This window comes from Rhinoderma darwinii, chromosome 4 (genome assembly GCF_050947455.1).
Source record: "Rhinoderma darwinii isolate aRhiDar2 chromosome 4, aRhiDar2.hap1, whole genome shotgun sequence".
NCBI lineage: Eukaryota > Metazoa > Chordata > Amphibia > Anura > Rhinodermatidae > Rhinoderma > Rhinoderma darwinii.
Genome location: NC_134690.1, coordinates 308,783,511 through 308,802,002, shown reverse-complemented (window position 1 = coordinate 308,802,002; position 18,492 = coordinate 308,783,511). Strand labels below are relative to the sequence as shown.

Here is an 18,492-nt window from a genome sequence, read left to right as displayed (position 1 = left end):
GGGTACCTGCTCGAGATGTTCACGCTGGGGTATTGATAAGGAGGTTCCACCTTCTCTTCCCCACTAAACCGGGTCCTCTTAGTAAGGGTCCGGTGGCCCCTCATAAAAGGGGGAGTACTGTAAAGGATCTGCCAGGTACTACATCTGGGTATACTCCCAGGATTAATCAGTCGACACCTGAGGCCAGACCTCTGAGACTGACACCTGCTCCCACCAATCAGGGTGGCAGGCTCAGGAGTGGGAGAGCCTATCGCGGCCTGGTCAGTCAGAGTTAGCTCCGCCCCCTGTCCATTTATACCTGCCGTTTTCTCTTCCTCCTTGCTTGTTATTCTTTTTGGATTCCTGGCCCCACTGCTGCCTTGCTCCAGCCTGCTTCTGCTTTGCTTCAGTTCCGTTTATCCTGCGTTGCTCTACCCCTGGCTTGCTTCTGCTCCGTGCTCCCGTTTGTATACTCCACTACTTCCTGATCCTGACTGGCTCATTAACCCTCCGTTTCCTCGCGGCGTTCCGTGGGCTACTGTATTCCCTTGCGTGTTCCCTGTTTGTCTCCCTTGCACTTAGACAGCGTAGGGACCGCCGCCAAGTTGTACCCCGTCGCCTAGGGCGGGTCGTTGCAAGTAGGCAGGGACAGGGCGGTGGGTAGATTAGGGCTCACTTGTTCCCTTCACCTCCTTCCTGCCATTACAATAGCTCAATGCAACATGGTGTCAAAAAACGAATCTTATAAAATCTCCACTCCAAATACTAAATGGCGCTCCTTCCCTTTAGCGCCTTGCTGTGTGTCCAAATAGCAGTTTATGACCACGTGTGGGGTATTTCCCTACTCTGAAGAAGTTGCTTTACAAATGTTACGGTGCTTTTTCTCCATTATTTGTTGAGAAAATGAAAAAATTTTAACTAATGCTGCGTCTTATTGGAAAATAATGTCATTTTTCATTTTCACTGCCCATTTCTAATAAAATATATGAGACACCTGTGGCGTGCTGAAAAAATAAAAAAGTTAGAGCTCTTTGAATGCGACTATAGAAAAACGAATAAAATAGCTCGGTCATTAGGGCCTAAAATGGGATGGTCACTAAGGGGTTAACGTCAGTTAGCACAATATAAATACATTTACAGTAGCTCCCCCTAGTGGCGACTGCCGGTAGCTTTCCACTGAAGTGTAGTAACCAGGACATGAGTCTAAGGCTATGTTCACACAGAGTTTTTTGCAGGAGGAATATCTGCCTCAAAATTCCGTTTGGAAGTTTGAGGCACATTTTCCTCTCCCTGCACGCCGATTTTCGCTGCGTTTTTCGCCCGCGGCCATTGAGCGCCGCGGGCATAATACACCGCGAAATACGCTTTCTCTGCCTCCCATTGAAGTCAATGGGAGGTCAGAGGCATAAACGGCCGAAGATAGGGCATGTCGCTTCTTTTTCTCGCGAGGCATTATAGGTCAGTTTTTGACGAGTTTTGCGGCGCGGTTTCCGCGTAAAAAAAAGTCGTCAAAAAACTCAGTGTGAACTTAGCCTAAAATGTTCTTTACACAGGACGATTATCGGGCAGACAAGTGTTCATATAACGCTCGTTGCTGATAATTGCGCTTTGTAAAAAGGGCAGCGATCCGCAGATGAACGAGCAAACACCCAATCATCTGCTGGTCGTATCGTTTTAAAAAAGTGAAATATTATTGTTGTCGGCAGCGCATCTCCCTGTGTAAACAGAAAAACGCGCTGCCGACATGATAATAACGTTTGGGGACGAGCGATCGGAGTAACGACCGCTCGCCCTCATCCATAGCTCCGTGTTATTCATAGCTCCGTGTTATCCATAGCTCCGTGTTATCCATAGCTCCGTGTTATCCATAGCTCCGTGTTATCCATAGCTCCGTGTTATCCATAGCTCCGTGTTATCCATAGCTCCGTGTTATCCATAGCTCCGTGTTATCCATAGCTCCGTGTCATCCATAGCTCCGTGTTATCCATAGCTCCGTGTTATCCATAGCTCCGTGTTATCCATAGCTCCGTGTTATCCATAGCTCCGTGTTATCCATAGCTCCGTGTTATCCATAGCTCCGTGTCATCCATAGCTCCGTGTCATCCATAGCTCCGTGTCATCCATAGCTCCGTGTCATCCATAGCTCCGTGTTATCCATAGCTCCGTGTTATCCATAGCTCCGTGTTATCCATAGCTCCGTGTCATCCATAGCTCCGTGTTATCCATAGCTCCGTGTTATCCATAGCTCCGTGTCATCCATAGTTCCGTGTTATCCATAGCTCCGTGTTATCCATAGCTCCGTGTCATCCATAGCTCCGTGTCATCCATAGCTCCGTGTCATCCATAGCTCCGTGTCATCCATAGCTCCGTGTCATCCATAGCTCCGTGTTATCCATAGCTCCGTGTCATCCATAGCTCCGTGTTATCCATAGCTCCGTGTCATCCATAGCTCCGTGTTATCCATAGCTCCGTGTTATCCATAGCTCCGTGTCATCCATAGCTCCGTGTTATCCATAGCTCCGTGTTATCCATAGCTCCGTGTTATCCATAGCTCCGTGTTATCCATAGCTCCGTGTTATCCATAGCTCCGTGTCATCCATAGCTCCGTGTCATCCATAGCTCCGTGTCATCCATAGCTCCGTGTCATCCATAGCTCTGTGTCATCCATAGCTCCGTGTCATCCATAGCTCCGTGTTATCCATAGCTCCGTGTTATCCATAGCTCCGTGTTATCCATAGCTCCGTGTGACCGGAGCAAACGAGCAGATATGTCATAAATGTCAGGTAGATTGGGGTTCCACCTCTGGGACCCGCATTCACTACTATGGGAGTTACGGAAACAGATCAGACAAAGCCGGAGGTGGGACCCTCATCTTTCTGACATCCTATGTATACGTCATAAATGTGTCTGATGGGAAGACCCCTTTAATGAGTATATCAGTAATAGTATAACTAGCAAGTACCAGCCGCTACCCCTCCCCCCTAATTGCAACACCAAGTAAGGCCCCATGCACACGACCGTATTTTCATCTATCCCGGAAAACTGTCCATATTGCATCGGTATATACGGATCCGTAAAAAAAAAGAGGGAGGATGCAAATGATGTCATCAGCATGTTGCATAGCAACGCTTCCATAAATATGGTCAGAGTACGGATGCGTATCCATAGCCGCCCATATTTACGGAAGCGCCCATAGACTTCTATGGGAGAGTCCCTGCTGTAATTACTGATGAAAAATACGGTCGCGTGCGTGGGGCATAAGAAACTGCAGCTGCATCCCCCTCCTCCCTGTTTACAGTTTTTCACTAGATGGAACTTGCACGATCAACGATGTATCCAGTGACTCGGTGCTCATTTACACGAGCCGACGCACGCTGTACGGGGATGAGCGATGGTTAATACGATGGTCCGTGCTCGTACAGTTTACGTATTGTCGGCAGCACATCCCATTTGTACGCTGTGGACAACGAGGATTTTTTGGGATGCATAAAAGATGTGATCAGCTGACCAATGAGTGCAGTTTATCGTCTGATCGTCGCTGCCTGTGATCGAAAACAAGCGCTCGTATGATTATCGGCATTGGTAAAGGGGTCTTAATGTCAATAAAAGTTTTTTTTTTAATATCACAACGTTTCTAAGCATTTTCTATAGAACTTGATAGAAACCCATCGAGCCTAAAATAGACCCATCCTGGAACCCAGGGGTATAAACAGGCTTTTCTTTACAGCCGAGGTCTTGATGACGTCATTGAGACCGCGCGGTTATATTATTATTATAGATTGTGGGAGATCAAACATAAGGATATAGTTTTGTTGGCTTTAGCGATGGTTTGAACATTTGGTGTACTTCTTCTATTAGCCACAAGGGGGCGATACATAACCTGGAAGAACGCAGTGCGGGAGCCTTTTGGTTTTTCTTGGCTTTTATATTGTGGGGCTATTATATAATCTATACCAGTGGTTCCCAACCGGGGTGCCGAGAGCTGTTCAGGGGTGCCGCGGCTCATCCACGGCAAAAAAAAAAAAAAGAATCAAATTTTTTTTTGACATTTTTTTTTTTTTTGCTACAAGCTCCGCCCCCGACGTTGTAGCAGGCGTGACGCGCGGACGTCTGTTACAAGCACCGCCCACCGCTTCCCACTAGAAGCCTGACGGAGGGAGAGGAGCCATTAACACTGGGCAGGGTAAGTGCGGTTTTCTTTACTTTCTTAGCAGTTGTGTGAGAAATGGAGCCAGGGGAATGTGGGTAGTTGTAGTTCTCTCCTCTTATACCTCCTCCCTGTAATGTCTTCTGATATCCCATAATAACAGTCTGGACATGCTGGGAGTTGTAGTCCTCTCCTCTTATACCTCCTCCCTGTAATGTCCTCTGATATACCATAATAACAGTCTGGACATGCTGGGAGTTGTAGTCCTCTCCTCTTATACCTCCTCCCTGTAATGTCCTCTGATATCCCATAATAACAGCCTGGACATGCTGGGAGTTGTAGTTCTCTCCTCTTATACCTCCTCCCTGTAATGTCCTCTGCTATCCCATAATAACAGCCTGGACATGCTAGGAGTTGTAGTCCTCTCCTCTTATACCTCCTCCCTGTAATGTCCTCTGATAACCCATAATAACAGCCTGGACATGCTGGGAGTTGTAGTTCTCTCCTCTTATACCTCCTCCCTGTAATGTCCTCTGATATCCCATAATAACATTCTGGACATGCTTGGAGTTGTAGTTCTCTCCTCTTATACCTCCTCCCTGTAATGTCCTCTGATATCCCATAATAACGTCCTGGACATGCTGGGAGTTGTAGTCCTCTCCTCTTATACCTCCTCCCTGTAATGTCCTTTGATATCCCATAATAACAGCATGGACATGCTGGGAGTTGTAGTCCTCTCCTCTTATACCTCCTCCCTGTAATGTCCTCTGATATCCCATAATAACAGCCTGGACATGCTAGGAGTTGTAGTTCTCTCCTCTTATACCTCCTCCCTGTAATGTCCTCTGATATCCCATAATAACAGTCTGGACATGCTGGGAGTTGTAGTCCTCTCCTCTTCTACCTCCTCCCTGTAATGTCCTCTCTGATATCCCATAATAACAGCCTGGACATGCTAGGAGTTGTAGTTCTCTCCTCTTATACCTCCTCCCTGTAATGTCCTCTGATATCCCATAATAACAGCCTGGACATGCTGGGAGTTGTAGTCCTCTTCTCTTATACCTCCTCCCTGTAATGTCCTCTGATATCCCATACTAAGTCTGGACATGCTGGGAGTTGTAGTCCTCTCCTCTTATACCTCCTCCCTGTAATGTCCTCTGATATCCCATACTGTCTGGACATGCTGGGAGTTGTAGTCCTCTCCTCTTATACCTCCTCCTGTAAACTTTCTCTGATATCACATAACATCCTGGACATGCTGGGAGTTGTTGTTCTTATACATCCTTATTTATTCCTTCCCCAGGGGTAATCACACTTTCTGTCTGTGATGGTCCCTTTACTAGAGGGGCAGATGGTTATTTTATCGGGGGGCGGGGGGACTGAGGCTGATGGTGGCTTTACTGGAGGGGGCTGATGGTCATTTTACTGGGGGGACGGAGGCTGATGGTGGCTTTACTGAGGGGTCATTATAATGTGAGTGGGGGGCTGACGGTCATTACTGTGAGTGGGGGTGCTGACGGTCATTACTGGGAGTGGGGGTGCTGACGGTCATTACTGGGAGTGGGGGGGCTGACGGTCTTTACTGGGAGTGGGGGGGCTGACGGTCATTACTGGGAGTGGGGGGGGGCTGACGGTCATTACTGGGAGTGGGGGGCTGACGGTCATTACTGTGAGTGGGGGGGCTGACGGTCATTACTGTGAGTGGGGGGCTGACGGTCATTACTGGGAGTGGGGGGCTGACGGTCATTACTGGGAGTGGGGGGGCTGACGGTCATTACTGGGAGTGGGGGGCTGACGGTCATTACTGGGTGTGAGGGGCTGACGTCATTACTGGGAGTGGGGGGGCTGACGGTCATTACTGGGAGTGGGGGGGCTGACGGTCATTACTGGGAGTGGGGGGCTGACGGTACATTTTCGCTGCTGCGTGTCTAGAGATCATATGGATTATTAGATGTTTTATTTCTGTATATTTGTACTGCATTGTTGCAGCTCATCGTCCTCCAGCTGCGGCCTTTCATTTCCATGACGACTGCTCCACTTTTCCTTTGCTCCAGTTTTAAATTTCCCACCTTTGTCTGGATTACGGATTCTCTGTAAGGTTCTGTGCACACGACCTATTTTCAGGCGTTTTACGCCTCGAATCACGCCTGAAAAGACGGCTCCATTACGTCTGCAAACATCTGCCCATTGCTTGCGGGATCTGCTGCGGGTAGCTCTTCTGTTGCCGCATTATTAAATAGATCATTGATGTCGCTGTTCTGGTAATTGATGCCACGAGGATCTATTGTATTCATTGATGCAGCGTGCGTTAATTACTGACATCCGGCAATCTCATATCTTCACCGTCAATGTCATCACTTTCATTGGTGGCATCAGTCAGTATAAAACCGCTCAGTTTATCCTACGTCACCTGTGATTCTGCTGAATTGTCACCGTCTCTTATCCGCTTAACTGATTGTATGACTCTCAGCAGCGTTTTACATCATCATGAAACCACCCCAGAAAAGCTTGTCCCGCAGGAAGTCGGCGCAGCCGCAGAAGAAACCTGCAGCTCCTCCTCAATCTCCGCCAAGTAAGAGAAAGTTGCACCTTGATCATCTTATCACTCTCATTATATATTTTATTTTAAAAATGAATTCCAGATAACCTCGGGTCGTGTAATACTAGATTGTAATCCGTTTCTCAGCTTTATATCTTAGAGGGTTCGTTTCTATGCAGGTAAAAATCTGTTACATACAGAAATTTCTGTAGCACAAGGCCGCCACTAGGGGGAGCAAACTGAGGACTGATTTATATAGGCACAACAGGAGCTGTATGCATGTGCACAATCGTCTCCCCCTAGTGGTGGTTGCAGGAAGCACGTTACTATATGGCTCTGGGAAGGGAATCTGAGAACACAGCTCACACCCATGAAGATATATTATGAAATGAGGGATCTAAGAATTTCCAACCTGCAGTCCGACCGCTCTATTCATTCCCTATGGGATCGCCGGAAATAGTCAAGTTTGACTGCTCCTTGCCCAATTATGCACTCTGCCGTGAGCGGCTCCGCGCAGGCAGGCGCGATGTTGTGACGTCAATTTCTGAGCCTTTTTTCTACTCCGTTTATGCAGCGTGTGGATGAGACGTGTTTTATCTCATCCGCTTTGCTGCTACTGTATTATGCTGCCGATTTTTCCGCATTATAATACAGGTATATGCCGTATTTACGTAATGTGTGAACTGACTCTAACCCCTCCACCCACCCCCCCCCCCACCCGCCAGTCCCAGCAAAAATGTTCTTGCATCAAACCGGTCCTCGGTGCAAAATAGGTTGGGGACCACTGCCATATAGAATGACTTGAGTGACCACCACTCTGGGACCCGCACTCTTGTTAACAACCCGCAGCGATCCGGCATTTATCACCTATCTTGTGGATAGGTGAAAAATTATTTTCGTGGTACAACCCCTTTAATCAGGTATCAATAGGACTTGATGGACCCCAAATTATCAGTCATAGAAAAGTATTTAAAATTTGAACGTCCACATTTATATCATTTTTTGGTCCAACATTCTGTGCTGATTAATTTCTTAATGTCGTTTTACAGCAGTTGGAGCACAGTTTTCTGAAACGGAGCTCTAAATCTCCTGCGTAGACAGTTACATGGTATAATTTTGTCTCCCTGCAGCCACCACTAGAGGGAGCTCACTGCATACTGTTTTGTTACCAAGTTCAATGTACAACCATATACAATGAGCTCCCTCTAGTGGTGGCTGCAGGTAGCATGTTATGTTTTAAATCTGTTTACCTGATGTTCCTTGGGGGACATTAAGGTAATAGGCCATGTTCACACAGGGCAGATACGCGGCGTAAAAGTACACAGCGTATTGGCCCTGGGCACCGGAGGTAATTCTGGCTGAAAAATTGCAGTTTTTCGGCTGGAATGTCCATAGAAGGTAGAAAAAAACCCATACTTACCCGTAGCCATGGTGACGTGTCCCTCTGATGTTCTGCAGCAGTCATATGGGATGAGACATCATCCCTGGAGGCCGGGTTGAACGCAGGAGCAGAGAGATCTGGGTAAGTTTGGCGGGTTTTTTTCCGCTGCGTCTGGATGAGATTTGTTTGAATCTCCTCCACTCTTCTGCTTCTGTATTACGCTGTGGAGTTTCCGCAATGAAATCGGTTGCAGAAAATCCGCCGTGTTTACGCTACGTGTGAACCCGGCCAGACAGTGAATTTCCATGTAGCGGGAGATTCATTTTCAGCTATGATTATGGATTTCTTTCTTACAGGTAGTGGGGAAACAAGTCACAGACCGAGCACACAACGAAGAAGACGCTACCGCCCAGGAGCCCGTGCACTGATGGAAATAAGAAAGTACCAAAAATCAACCAATCTGCTCATTCAGAAAACCCCGTTTTTCCGCCTGGTGAGTGGATGTGTCCTCTGCGGCTGCTCCTCTATATTGTCGGTGATATTCCCCTTTTATTCTTGCAGGTGAGAGAGATCTGCCTGAAGTATTCCCGCGGCGTGTTTTACTACTGGCAAAGCACCGCACTTATGGCGCTACAAGAGGTCAGTATCTCATACAATGCACTGTCCATGTAACGCATGGGTCAACCAGAGAGGGAGCTGCTCTTTGCAGTGATTCACTACTCAGCCCCCGCCCCCTCTAACACATCCATATGCCCTAGCGGGACATTTGCATAGGGGTTGTGATGCATTGTGGGAGTTCCAGAGGCCAGACCCCCCCCCCCCCCACCAGCACTCTAGCTAACAGCTCATAAAAGTGAAATCTGATCAGTCCTTCGAGCTGTGTAGTAAATTATACCGGGAGTGCTGTCACTTTAAGAGGGACTAATGCTCTTCTGTATCCACAGTCAGCTGAGGACTTCCTCGTGAGTCTCTTTGAAGATTCTTACCTCTTCAGTCACCAGGCCAATAGGGGCACTCTCTTTGTGAAGGACATGCAGCTCGCACGGAGAATCCGAGGCATCCCGCATGAACTGTGATAACGCTGCCGTTTTATCTCTCAAGATTTGATGAAGAATGATCACGTGTAAATAGTTTTATATTAATGGAGAAAATCTATTGGGAAATACAAGTTTTACCATTGCATAAAAGATCCAGTTTGGAAGAGTAAACCGGCTTTAGCGCCCCCTCCTGACACTGGTTACAGTGGAGGCTTTTTCTTTGTTTTATATGTTCATGGGAAAGTTGTTACAACCAATATGGCTGCCGCTGCAGTTTGCAGGGTGGTAGTGCAGTAGTTTTTCTGTCCAGCTATGTAATGGGTTATAGGGGTCCAGGATGTAGCACAGAAAATGACCACAAGGCGGCACTGCTGGACAAAACCGCTAACAAAGACGCTGGACACAACCGCTAATGAAACCTGATTTGGCCGACCTTCTAATTGTTCTGCTGAGTTTATGATCCGCTTCCTGTTTTTATTCTGTGAAGATTTGTTAATTTTTTCAAATAAAAAAAAAATGTATATTATAACTTTGATCTTCATCATTTTAGACTAATCTTCATAAGGGCTTGGATATGATCAATAACTCCAGCTTCGCTGTAGTTCAATACTCTTGCTCTGTCCCACCCCCATTCTTTACACTGCAGCTATGCTTGTTCAGAGTGTTTGCTGTGTGGGTGGGTGTGTGGGTTGGGTCCAGAATTATTTGGGCAGTGACACAATCTTCATGATTTGGGTTTTGCTGCCACCACATTGGATTTGAAATGAAACAACTGAGATGCAATTGAAGTTGAAACTTTCAGGTTTATTTCAAGGGGTTAAACAAAAATCTCCTGTGAAAAGTTTAGGAATTGCCACCATTTTTCTACACCACCTCCTCATTTCAGGTGATCAAAAGTGATTGGACAAATTAACATTACCATAAATGTTTTTTTTAATACTTTGTAGAGAATCCTTTGCAGGCAATGATGGCCTGAAGTCTGGAACCCATGGACATCACCAGACGCTGGGTTTCCTCCTTTGTTTTTTTTGTTTTTTTATATTTCAAATTTTTTATTTTCAAGAAAAGAAATGGGGATACAGAAAAAGAAAAGGGGGTGACATGGGTACAGAAAAAGCCCATGAGGGCCGATCATTTCAACCTATATTTCAACAACAATAAGTAAATATGCAATCAAAGTCCTCCCAACATAGTACCATCAATACACTACAAGCATTAGTATAGCAAGACAGGAATACCAGCATTACACCCTCATCCGCCCCTCCATCACCCACATCTCAGTCAATTCTTAGTAATGATTGATTCAAATAGGGAAGTAAACGAAGGGTAGAAGGACAAAAGGAAGGGGGGGGGTATAGGGAAAATCTTAAGAGGGAGAAGGGGAGATGTTCTCCCCTCACTCTCCCCCCCCCCCCCCACAGCACATCACAGACCACAGGGAACTCAAGAGCTCCCTGGTTCTCCACTAATCAGTTCACCCATGGCCCTCTTGTATCTGTCCGACTTGCAGAAGTCAAACCAATAGAACCAGGTTTTCTGAAACTGCGTTGCTCGTTCGGGTGCGGAATGGAGCAACTCCTCCATTCTCCGAATTTCGTGAATGCGCTCCAGCCATTGTCTAGTCACAGGAGGCTCAGAGGATCTCCAACCCCCCGGAATACAAGCCTTAGCTGCGTTCAGCAAATGTCTCACTAACATCTTCCTGTAGCGCCCCACAGGTATATCGTGGTGGTGCAGCAAAATCCATGCCGGATCATCTCCCAGCGAGATTCCTGTGATCTCCAGAATGATATCTTGAACCTCTGACCAATAGGTGCGAAGGTTCTCACAGCTCCAGAATATATGTAAAAGCGTTCCCTCTTCTCTGCCGCATCTCCAACATAAAGGAGAAACATCCGGGAACATTTTATGTAGCACATGTGTGACTCTGTACCAACGGGATAGTATTTTAAAACTGGTTTCCTGATAGGCGTTACTAATAGACGCCTTATGTGTGAGGAGCATGATCTTTTCCCTTTGCTCTTGTGTTAGAGTAATCTGAAGATCTCTTTCCCATTTCGTAATATATGGTGGGATGAAATCCTCAGCAGGAGTGAGCAGCACGCAGTAAAGACTGGACAGGGCCCGTCTCACATGCCCCGTTTGAGAACACAAAGTTTCAAAGGAAGATAGAGCTCGGTCATAGGAAGCCGGTGTAGGTAGTCTTGACAAGTAATGAGTCAATTGTAACGCCTGCCATTGGGACGCGTCCGGGAGACCCTCTGGCTGGGAAAGCTCTTCTCCATGCAGCCATGCATTGCCCCTATAAAAATGACTTACTCTAAAATGCCCCTGCTGTACCCATATCTTAAAGGTCTGATCTGACAGACCTGGGCCAAATTCCGGGTTACCCAAAACCGGAGTGAGGGGTGACAACAGTTGTGATATTCCCTCTCTACTCCGCACCTTTCTAAACACCTGTAAAGTTGGATATATGGTAGGATGATCACTAAATTATTTTTTTCTATATAATATTGCTTTTAGTATGTCATTAAAATAAATTTTATTTATTTGTGTTGTACTTTGTCTTTTTCTTTTTTTCTTTCTTTTACTCTATGGGGGCTGCCATTTTTTTTTTATCTCTGTATGTGTCGATTAACGACGCATACAGAGATGGAATACGGCAGCTACAGGGCATAGGAGTCAATGAAAATATGTGAAATTATTATTTAATTTTTAATACTTCCCACCATATGGAAGAAAAAAAAATACAGCAAAAAACGTAAAAAATATAATAGCAATAAGTAACAACACTTAAAAAAAAAAAGGTTTAATTCGCGACACATTCCCTTTAAGGCAGCAGAATAGGCTAGTAAAGCTCTGTATATTGGCACACACCTCACACTCCATTACGGACCATAATTGCAGATAAAAATACTCATCCATTCATTTCTATTGCAAATGGACACCTCCTATATTTACAGGGCCACCTGATCGCATCCTGCAATATTGACACAGATTAAAGAGAATCTTTAATCTTTAAAGGGAAGGTGTCGCGCAAATATTTTTTTTTTATATGTTATTGCTTTTAGTATGTTATTAAAATAAATTTTATTTATTTGTGTTTTTGTGTTGTACTTTTTTATTACTATTACTTTTACTTCACTTCACTATGTGGGCTGCAATTTTATTTTCATCTCTGTATGTGTCGATTAACGACACATACAGAGATGGAATACGGCACATACATCCCCATAGAGAATGCGAACGGGAGCCGTTCCATTCACTATAGCGTACGCCGTCTGTGTGGGAGCGGCACATGCGCCGCTCCCACACAGTCCAAAAGGAAGGTCTTCCGCCGAGCGACATCCGGCGCCATTTTCATGTGGACCGGAAGTCGCGGCCGGACAGTAAGATGACTACTTCCGGTCGCGGCTTCCGTCCATATGTTCAGAAGCAAGGACTAGGAGCGGACGGAGCGGCGGCGGCAGGAGCAGGTAAGTTATGTTTGTGTATGTTCGTGTTATACTGAGTATTTACCACTGTATCTAATCCTCCTACACTGTACATTCGCTCAAAAAATGGCGACACACAGTGTAGGAGGTTTGAACATTCAACCCCCTCCTTTCTCCTGGCACTAGCCAGGATAAATGAGGGGGGATTGTTTGAGGACGCTAAAGCGAGTGTGTCTTCTCCAATTTTGCAGCATAAAGCAATGAGGTTGCTTTACCACATGCCAATGCTGCAATTTTGGGAATTGCTCCCTCTAGTGACCAGCACATGGAAATGTTATAAATTAGAATCTAATTTATAATATTTCCTGACTTGTGAAAAAATGTTAAAAAATTAGAACAATGTTTAATCATTTATATACTAACAGTTTAACTAAAAAAAAAAAAAAATTATTTTTCTAGCGACACATTCCCTTTAAGCTAAAGAAATGCAGCTCGATCGGGTTGAGATCTGGTGACTCGGTCATTGCAGAATATTCCACTTTTTTGCCTTATATACTCCTGGGTTGCTTTCGCAGAATGTTTTGGGTCATTGTCCATCTGTCCTGTGAAGCGACGTCCAATCACCTGCTGCATGTGGTTGAATCTGAGCAAAAAGTAAATCCCTGAACACTTCAGAATTCATCCGGCCGCTTCTGTCTTCAGTCACATCATCAACAAACACTAGTGACCCAGTGCCAGGCAGCCATGCATGCCCATGCCACCACACTGCCCCCGCCATGCCACCACATTGCTACACATGCTATACATGTATTACACAGGATGTGGTGTGCTTTGGATCATGAGCCGTTCCGAGCCTTCTCCATACTTTCTTCCTCCCATCATTCTGGTGCAGGTTGATCTTAGTTTCATGCTGTTCCAGAACTGGGCGGCTTCTTTACTTGTTGTTTGGTAAAGTCTAATCTGGCCTTTCTGAGGCTGATTAATGGTTTTCACCTTGTGAACTCCCTGTATTTGCTCTCATGAAGTCTTCTCTTTATGGTGGACTTAGATACTGATCCACCTACTTCCAGGAGAGTGTTCGTCACTTGGGTAGATGTTGTGAAGGGGTTTTGTTCACCATGGAAAGGATTCTGCGATCATACACCACTCTTGTTTTACGTGGACGTCCAGGCCTTTTGGAGTTCCTGGGATCACCAGTTTTTTTTTTCTTCTTTTTTTTAAGAATATACCAAACTGTTGATTTGGCCACTCCTGACATTTGTGCTTCTCTCTGATGGATTTCTTCATTTTTTTTCAGCCTAGCGATGGTCGGTTTCACTTGCATTGAGAGCTCCTTTCACCTCATGTTGTGGGTTCACAGCAACAGCTTCCAAATGCAAATCCCACACCTGGAATCAACTCCAGACCCTTTACCTGCTTAATTGGTTGTGGAATAACGAGGGAATAACCCATGCAGCCCATTAAATAGCCTATTGAGATAATTGTCCAATTACCTTTTGGTCCTTTGAAAAAGAGGCAGCTACATATTAAAGAGCTATAAGGGTATGTTCACACGGCCTATTTTGGGTATTTTTTCGGCCCGCATAACACATTGCCTTGTTGTGCCAATAAAGATTTTCTAGACCCGCTGTAAACCATTTTACCCGTAAGTCACAGGCTACAGCGGGGGTTCCCAACCAGTGGCTCATGAGCCACCTATTGCCTGCTGTATGGCTGACCATAGGAGTCCTTCGTAATGACCATGTGAATCGTCAATTTACATTGTTCCAGCAGAATGGGTGCTGGTCTCGGTGAAAGTCGCCTTAAAGAAGTGACCACATCTAATGCTTGGCGCGCTGGTCGTCACTTTTTTAGCGCCAGTGTCATTTTTATTATTTCTAGTTTTGGAAGTAAAGCAGTTTTAGTAATAAAATACCACAAAAAAACCCCGGACCCTCACATACCTTGACCCCAGAAGCTGAGACAATAGATGGGGCCGTATTTCTGGGCCAGGCGCATGAAATGTCGAGGAAGATCACTGCGCCCCAGATCCATCAGATTCCCGATGAAGGGCAGTGGTGCGGGACGCGGAGGGCGCTGGTTCTGGTCGAGTCCTGACAGGCGACACTTGGAGTGGGAACATCTTAAGTATAGAAAGAAGAGGACGACGAGGGCCGGCAGCAGCAGAGGGACCATAGTGAAGCTGAAGACTTAGGCCTCATGCACACGACCGTAGCCATGTGAATTTCGGGTCGGCCGGCTGCGGACTGTCAGCCACGAGCCGCCCGCAAATCGTGGGACATGCACATGGCCGCGGCCATTATTTTCAATGAGCCCGGACCGCAGAAGACAGCCGTAATAAGACAGGTCCGTTCTTTCTGCGGTGCAGGCTCCCGGGCCATGCACAGACCGTAAAAACTACGGTCGTGTGCATTGCCCCAGAAAAATGAATGGGGCCGCAATTCTCCCGTGGATTTTCGGGGGAATTGCGGCCGCAAAAGCACGTTCGTGTAGATGGGGCCTTAGGAGATGCTGGGTGTATATGTAGAGACAGGCGTAACCTTGAGGACAGGAAATATACAGAGGGAGGCATGGAGATTGATAGGAGAGGAGGCAGCGGACACAGGGTGAGCACTCAGTGTGGAGAAGACACATTTTATGCACAGCCATAAATTGAGTGGAGTTCCCCTTTAATAACCTCACCAGGTGGCAAGGCCCTGGCATGCTGGGAGTCGTAGTTTCACAACCGCTGGAGAGTCTCCGCTCTAGAGGATCACAAGCTTCAGGCTGCACATTCCCAGTACAGTGGAATCCTCAGCCTGGGATCACTGCAAGTCCAAATTACATTGGCGGCAAGATTTGGGGGCTCTGAACTCCTCTCTACAAGCAATCTACAAATTATATCACATCGCCTACAGGTCCTGTGCACTACATTGCCCAGGTGCTGTGCGGTTTATCTATAGGGTGGATGGGGCCCTTTAAATGATGGAGTTTCTATTCACAGCCCAAGATCCTGTGACCGTGACCTTCCCCTGTGTTTTATCGCTTCATCTAATGAATGACAGGACTGTACTGACCTTGGGCGCAGACGGAGGGTGAGTGGAGAATAAGTCAAGGAGAGATGAATGATGGATAAGACAAATGAAACGAGGCCTCCGTGTGTGTAATGTAATATGCAGTGTTTGTGTGTGTGTGTGTGTGTGTGTGTGTGTGTGTGTGTGTATACACATACACACACATTATACATACACACATATATATATATATATATATATATATATATATATACAAACACATATATATACATATATACACACACATATATATATATATATTACATACACACACATATACAGTATATACACACACACACACACACATATACATATATAAGTATATATATATATATACACATATATATATATATATATATATATACACAAATACACTACCGTTCGAAAGTTTAGGGTCACTTAGAAATTTCCTTATTTTTGAAAGAAAAGCAGTCTTTTTCAGTGAAGATAACATTAAATTAATCAGAAATACACTCTATACATTGTTAATGTGGTAAATGACTATTCTACCTGCAAACGTCGTGTTTTTAATGCAATATCTACATAGGTGTATAGAGGCCCATTTCCAGCAACCATCACTCCAGTGTTCTAATGGTACATTGTGTTTGCTAACTGTGTTAGAAGGCTAATGGATGATTAGAAAACACTTGAAAACCCTTGTGCAATTATGTTAGCACCGCTGTAAACAATTTTGCTGTTTAGAGGAGATATAAAACTGATCTTCCTTTGTGCTAGTTGAGAATCTGAAGCATTACATTTGTGGGTTCGATTAAACTCTCAAAATGGCTAGAAAAAGAGAACTTTCATGTGAAACTCGACAGTCTATTCTTGTTCTTAGAAATGAAGGCTATTCCATGCGAGAAATTGCCAAGAAACTGAAGATTTCCTACAACAGTGTGTACTACTCCCTTCAGAGGACAGCACAAACAGGCTCTAACCAGAGTAGAAAGAGAAGTGGGAGGCCACGCTGCACAACTGAGCAACAAGACAAGTACATTAGAGTCTCTAGTTTGAGAAATAGACACCTCACAGGTCCTCAAATGGCAGCTTCATTAAATAGTACCCGCAAAACAAACGCCAGTGTGATGGTCTGGGGTTGCTTTGGTGCTGGTAAAGTGGGAGATTTGTACAAGGTAAAAGGGATTTTGAATAAGGAAGGCTATCACTCGATTTTGCAACGCCATGCCATACCCTGTGGACAGCGCTTGATTGGAGCCAATTTCATCCTACAACAGGACAATGACCCAAAGCACACCTCCAAATTATGCAAGAACTATTTAGGGAAGAAGCAGGCAGCTGGTATTCTATCTGTAATGGAGTGGCCAGCGCAGTCACCAGATCTCAACCCCATAGAGCTGTTGTGGGAGCAGCTTGACCGTATGGTACGCAAGAAGTGCCCATCAAGCCAATCCAACTTGTGGGAGGGACTTCTAGAAGCATGGGGTGAAATTTCTCCCAATTACCTCAGCAAATTAAGAGCTAGAATGCCAAAGGCCTGCAATGCTGTAATTGCTGCAAATGGAGCATTCTTTGACAAAAGCAAAGTTTGAAGGAGAAAATTGTTATTTCAAATAAAAATCATTATTTCTAACCTTTCTCAATGTCTTGACTATATTTTCTAGTCATTTTGCAACTCATTTGATAAATATAAGCGTGAGTTACCCCAAACTTTTGAACGGTAGTGTATACAAAAAAAGATAAGGCTACATGTCTATATTCTCCGAGTGATCTGCATGTGAGTGTAAAAGCCCTTTAGGCCTCTTTCACACCAAGTTTTTTTTTTAACTGCGGTTTTTAATATACTTATATTACTTATATAGGTCAGGTCTCTATGCTCTATTTTCTCATGAGCTTCTCAGAGGGGGGTTACTAGGAACTAGGAAACCCCTCTAGGTCTATTCATGCTCAGGGCAGACCTTATGGGTGTGCGACCTGTGCCATTGCACAGGTCTCCATTCCCCTGCTTGTGTTTCAGAAGCACCCGGGCCTGGCGAATCAGCAGCTGCATTTCCGTCCGGTCGCTTCTTCGGTCAGTGGCGTCACTATCGTTGTAGCAGCCAAAGCGGCTACTAGCGGCAACACCGGGCATGAGGGTGCACGTGCCTCCCGCCTGGACGGCACCCCCATGTTATCTCCCTTCTCTTCTATCTACTAGGCCAGTGGTTCCCAACCAGGGTGCCGCGAGAACACTTCAAGGGTGCCGCAACATTCCTCTGAACCACGGCCATGCTTTCTCTCCTCCTCCTCACAGCGTGCAGTGCATGGGAGGAGAAGGGGATTTTTTGCAACCTCTGTAGATGGCACCCCCCACCACACCTTCCTGTATATAGCACCCCTCCTTCCTGTACATAGCTCCACTGTAGCTCCCTGAAGGAGCGGAATCCCCCTGTGGCCGGGGATTATATGGACAGTGACATCAAGCTCTCCATCCAGGAACGGAAACCTCAGCCACAGGGGGATTCCGCTCCTTCAGGGAGCTATAGTGCCGCTATCTACAGAAGGGGGGTGCTACCTACAAGGGGGCTGTGTGGCACTACCTACAAGGGGGCTGTGGGGCACTACCTACAAGGGGGCTGTGTGGCACAACCTACAAGGGGGCTGTGTGGCACTACCTACAGGGGCTGTGTGGCACTACCTACAGGGGGCTGTGTGGCACTGCCTACAATGTGAAGGTGGGGGATTATGGCACTGTCTACACGGACAGGTACGGGGGCACTATCTACAGGGGGACACTATCTAGAAGGGGGGGTGGCTGTGTGTGGCAGTCGGGAGGTGGGCATTATACTGTATGGAGGCCACTAGGCGGACATATTATACAGTGTAGGGGCACTACAGGGAGCAATATACTGTGTGACACTTAGGGGGCATAATACTGTGTGGGCAGCATTAGGGGACAAAATACTGTGTTCTTGAATAATATAT

At 46.0% G+C, this 18,492-nt stretch overlaps 2 protein-coding genes across 3 annotated transcripts in view; both read left to right on the top strand.

The window, feature by feature from the left end:
- The window catches only part of LOC142759926 (histone H3-like centromeric protein A), a 240,708-nt gene extending 231,096 nt beyond the window's left edge, over positions 1 to 9,612 (top strand). Inside the window, exons 3-5 of the mRNA XM_075862722.1 lie at positions 8,403 to 8,539; positions 8,608 to 8,685; positions 8,991 to 9,612. Of these exons, the coding sequence (XP_075718837.1) occupies positions 8,403 to 8,539; positions 8,608 to 8,685; positions 8,991 to 9,122 (347 nt within the window). The 3' untranslated portion in view covers positions 9,123 to 9,612. The remainder of the gene's footprint in view (positions 1 to 8,402; positions 8,540 to 8,607; positions 8,686 to 8,990) is intronic.
- The window catches only part of LOC142759925 (histone H3-like centromeric protein A), a 212,641-nt gene that overhangs the window by 59,466 nt on the left and 134,683 nt on the right, over positions 1 to 18,492 (top strand). The window lies entirely within an intron of this gene.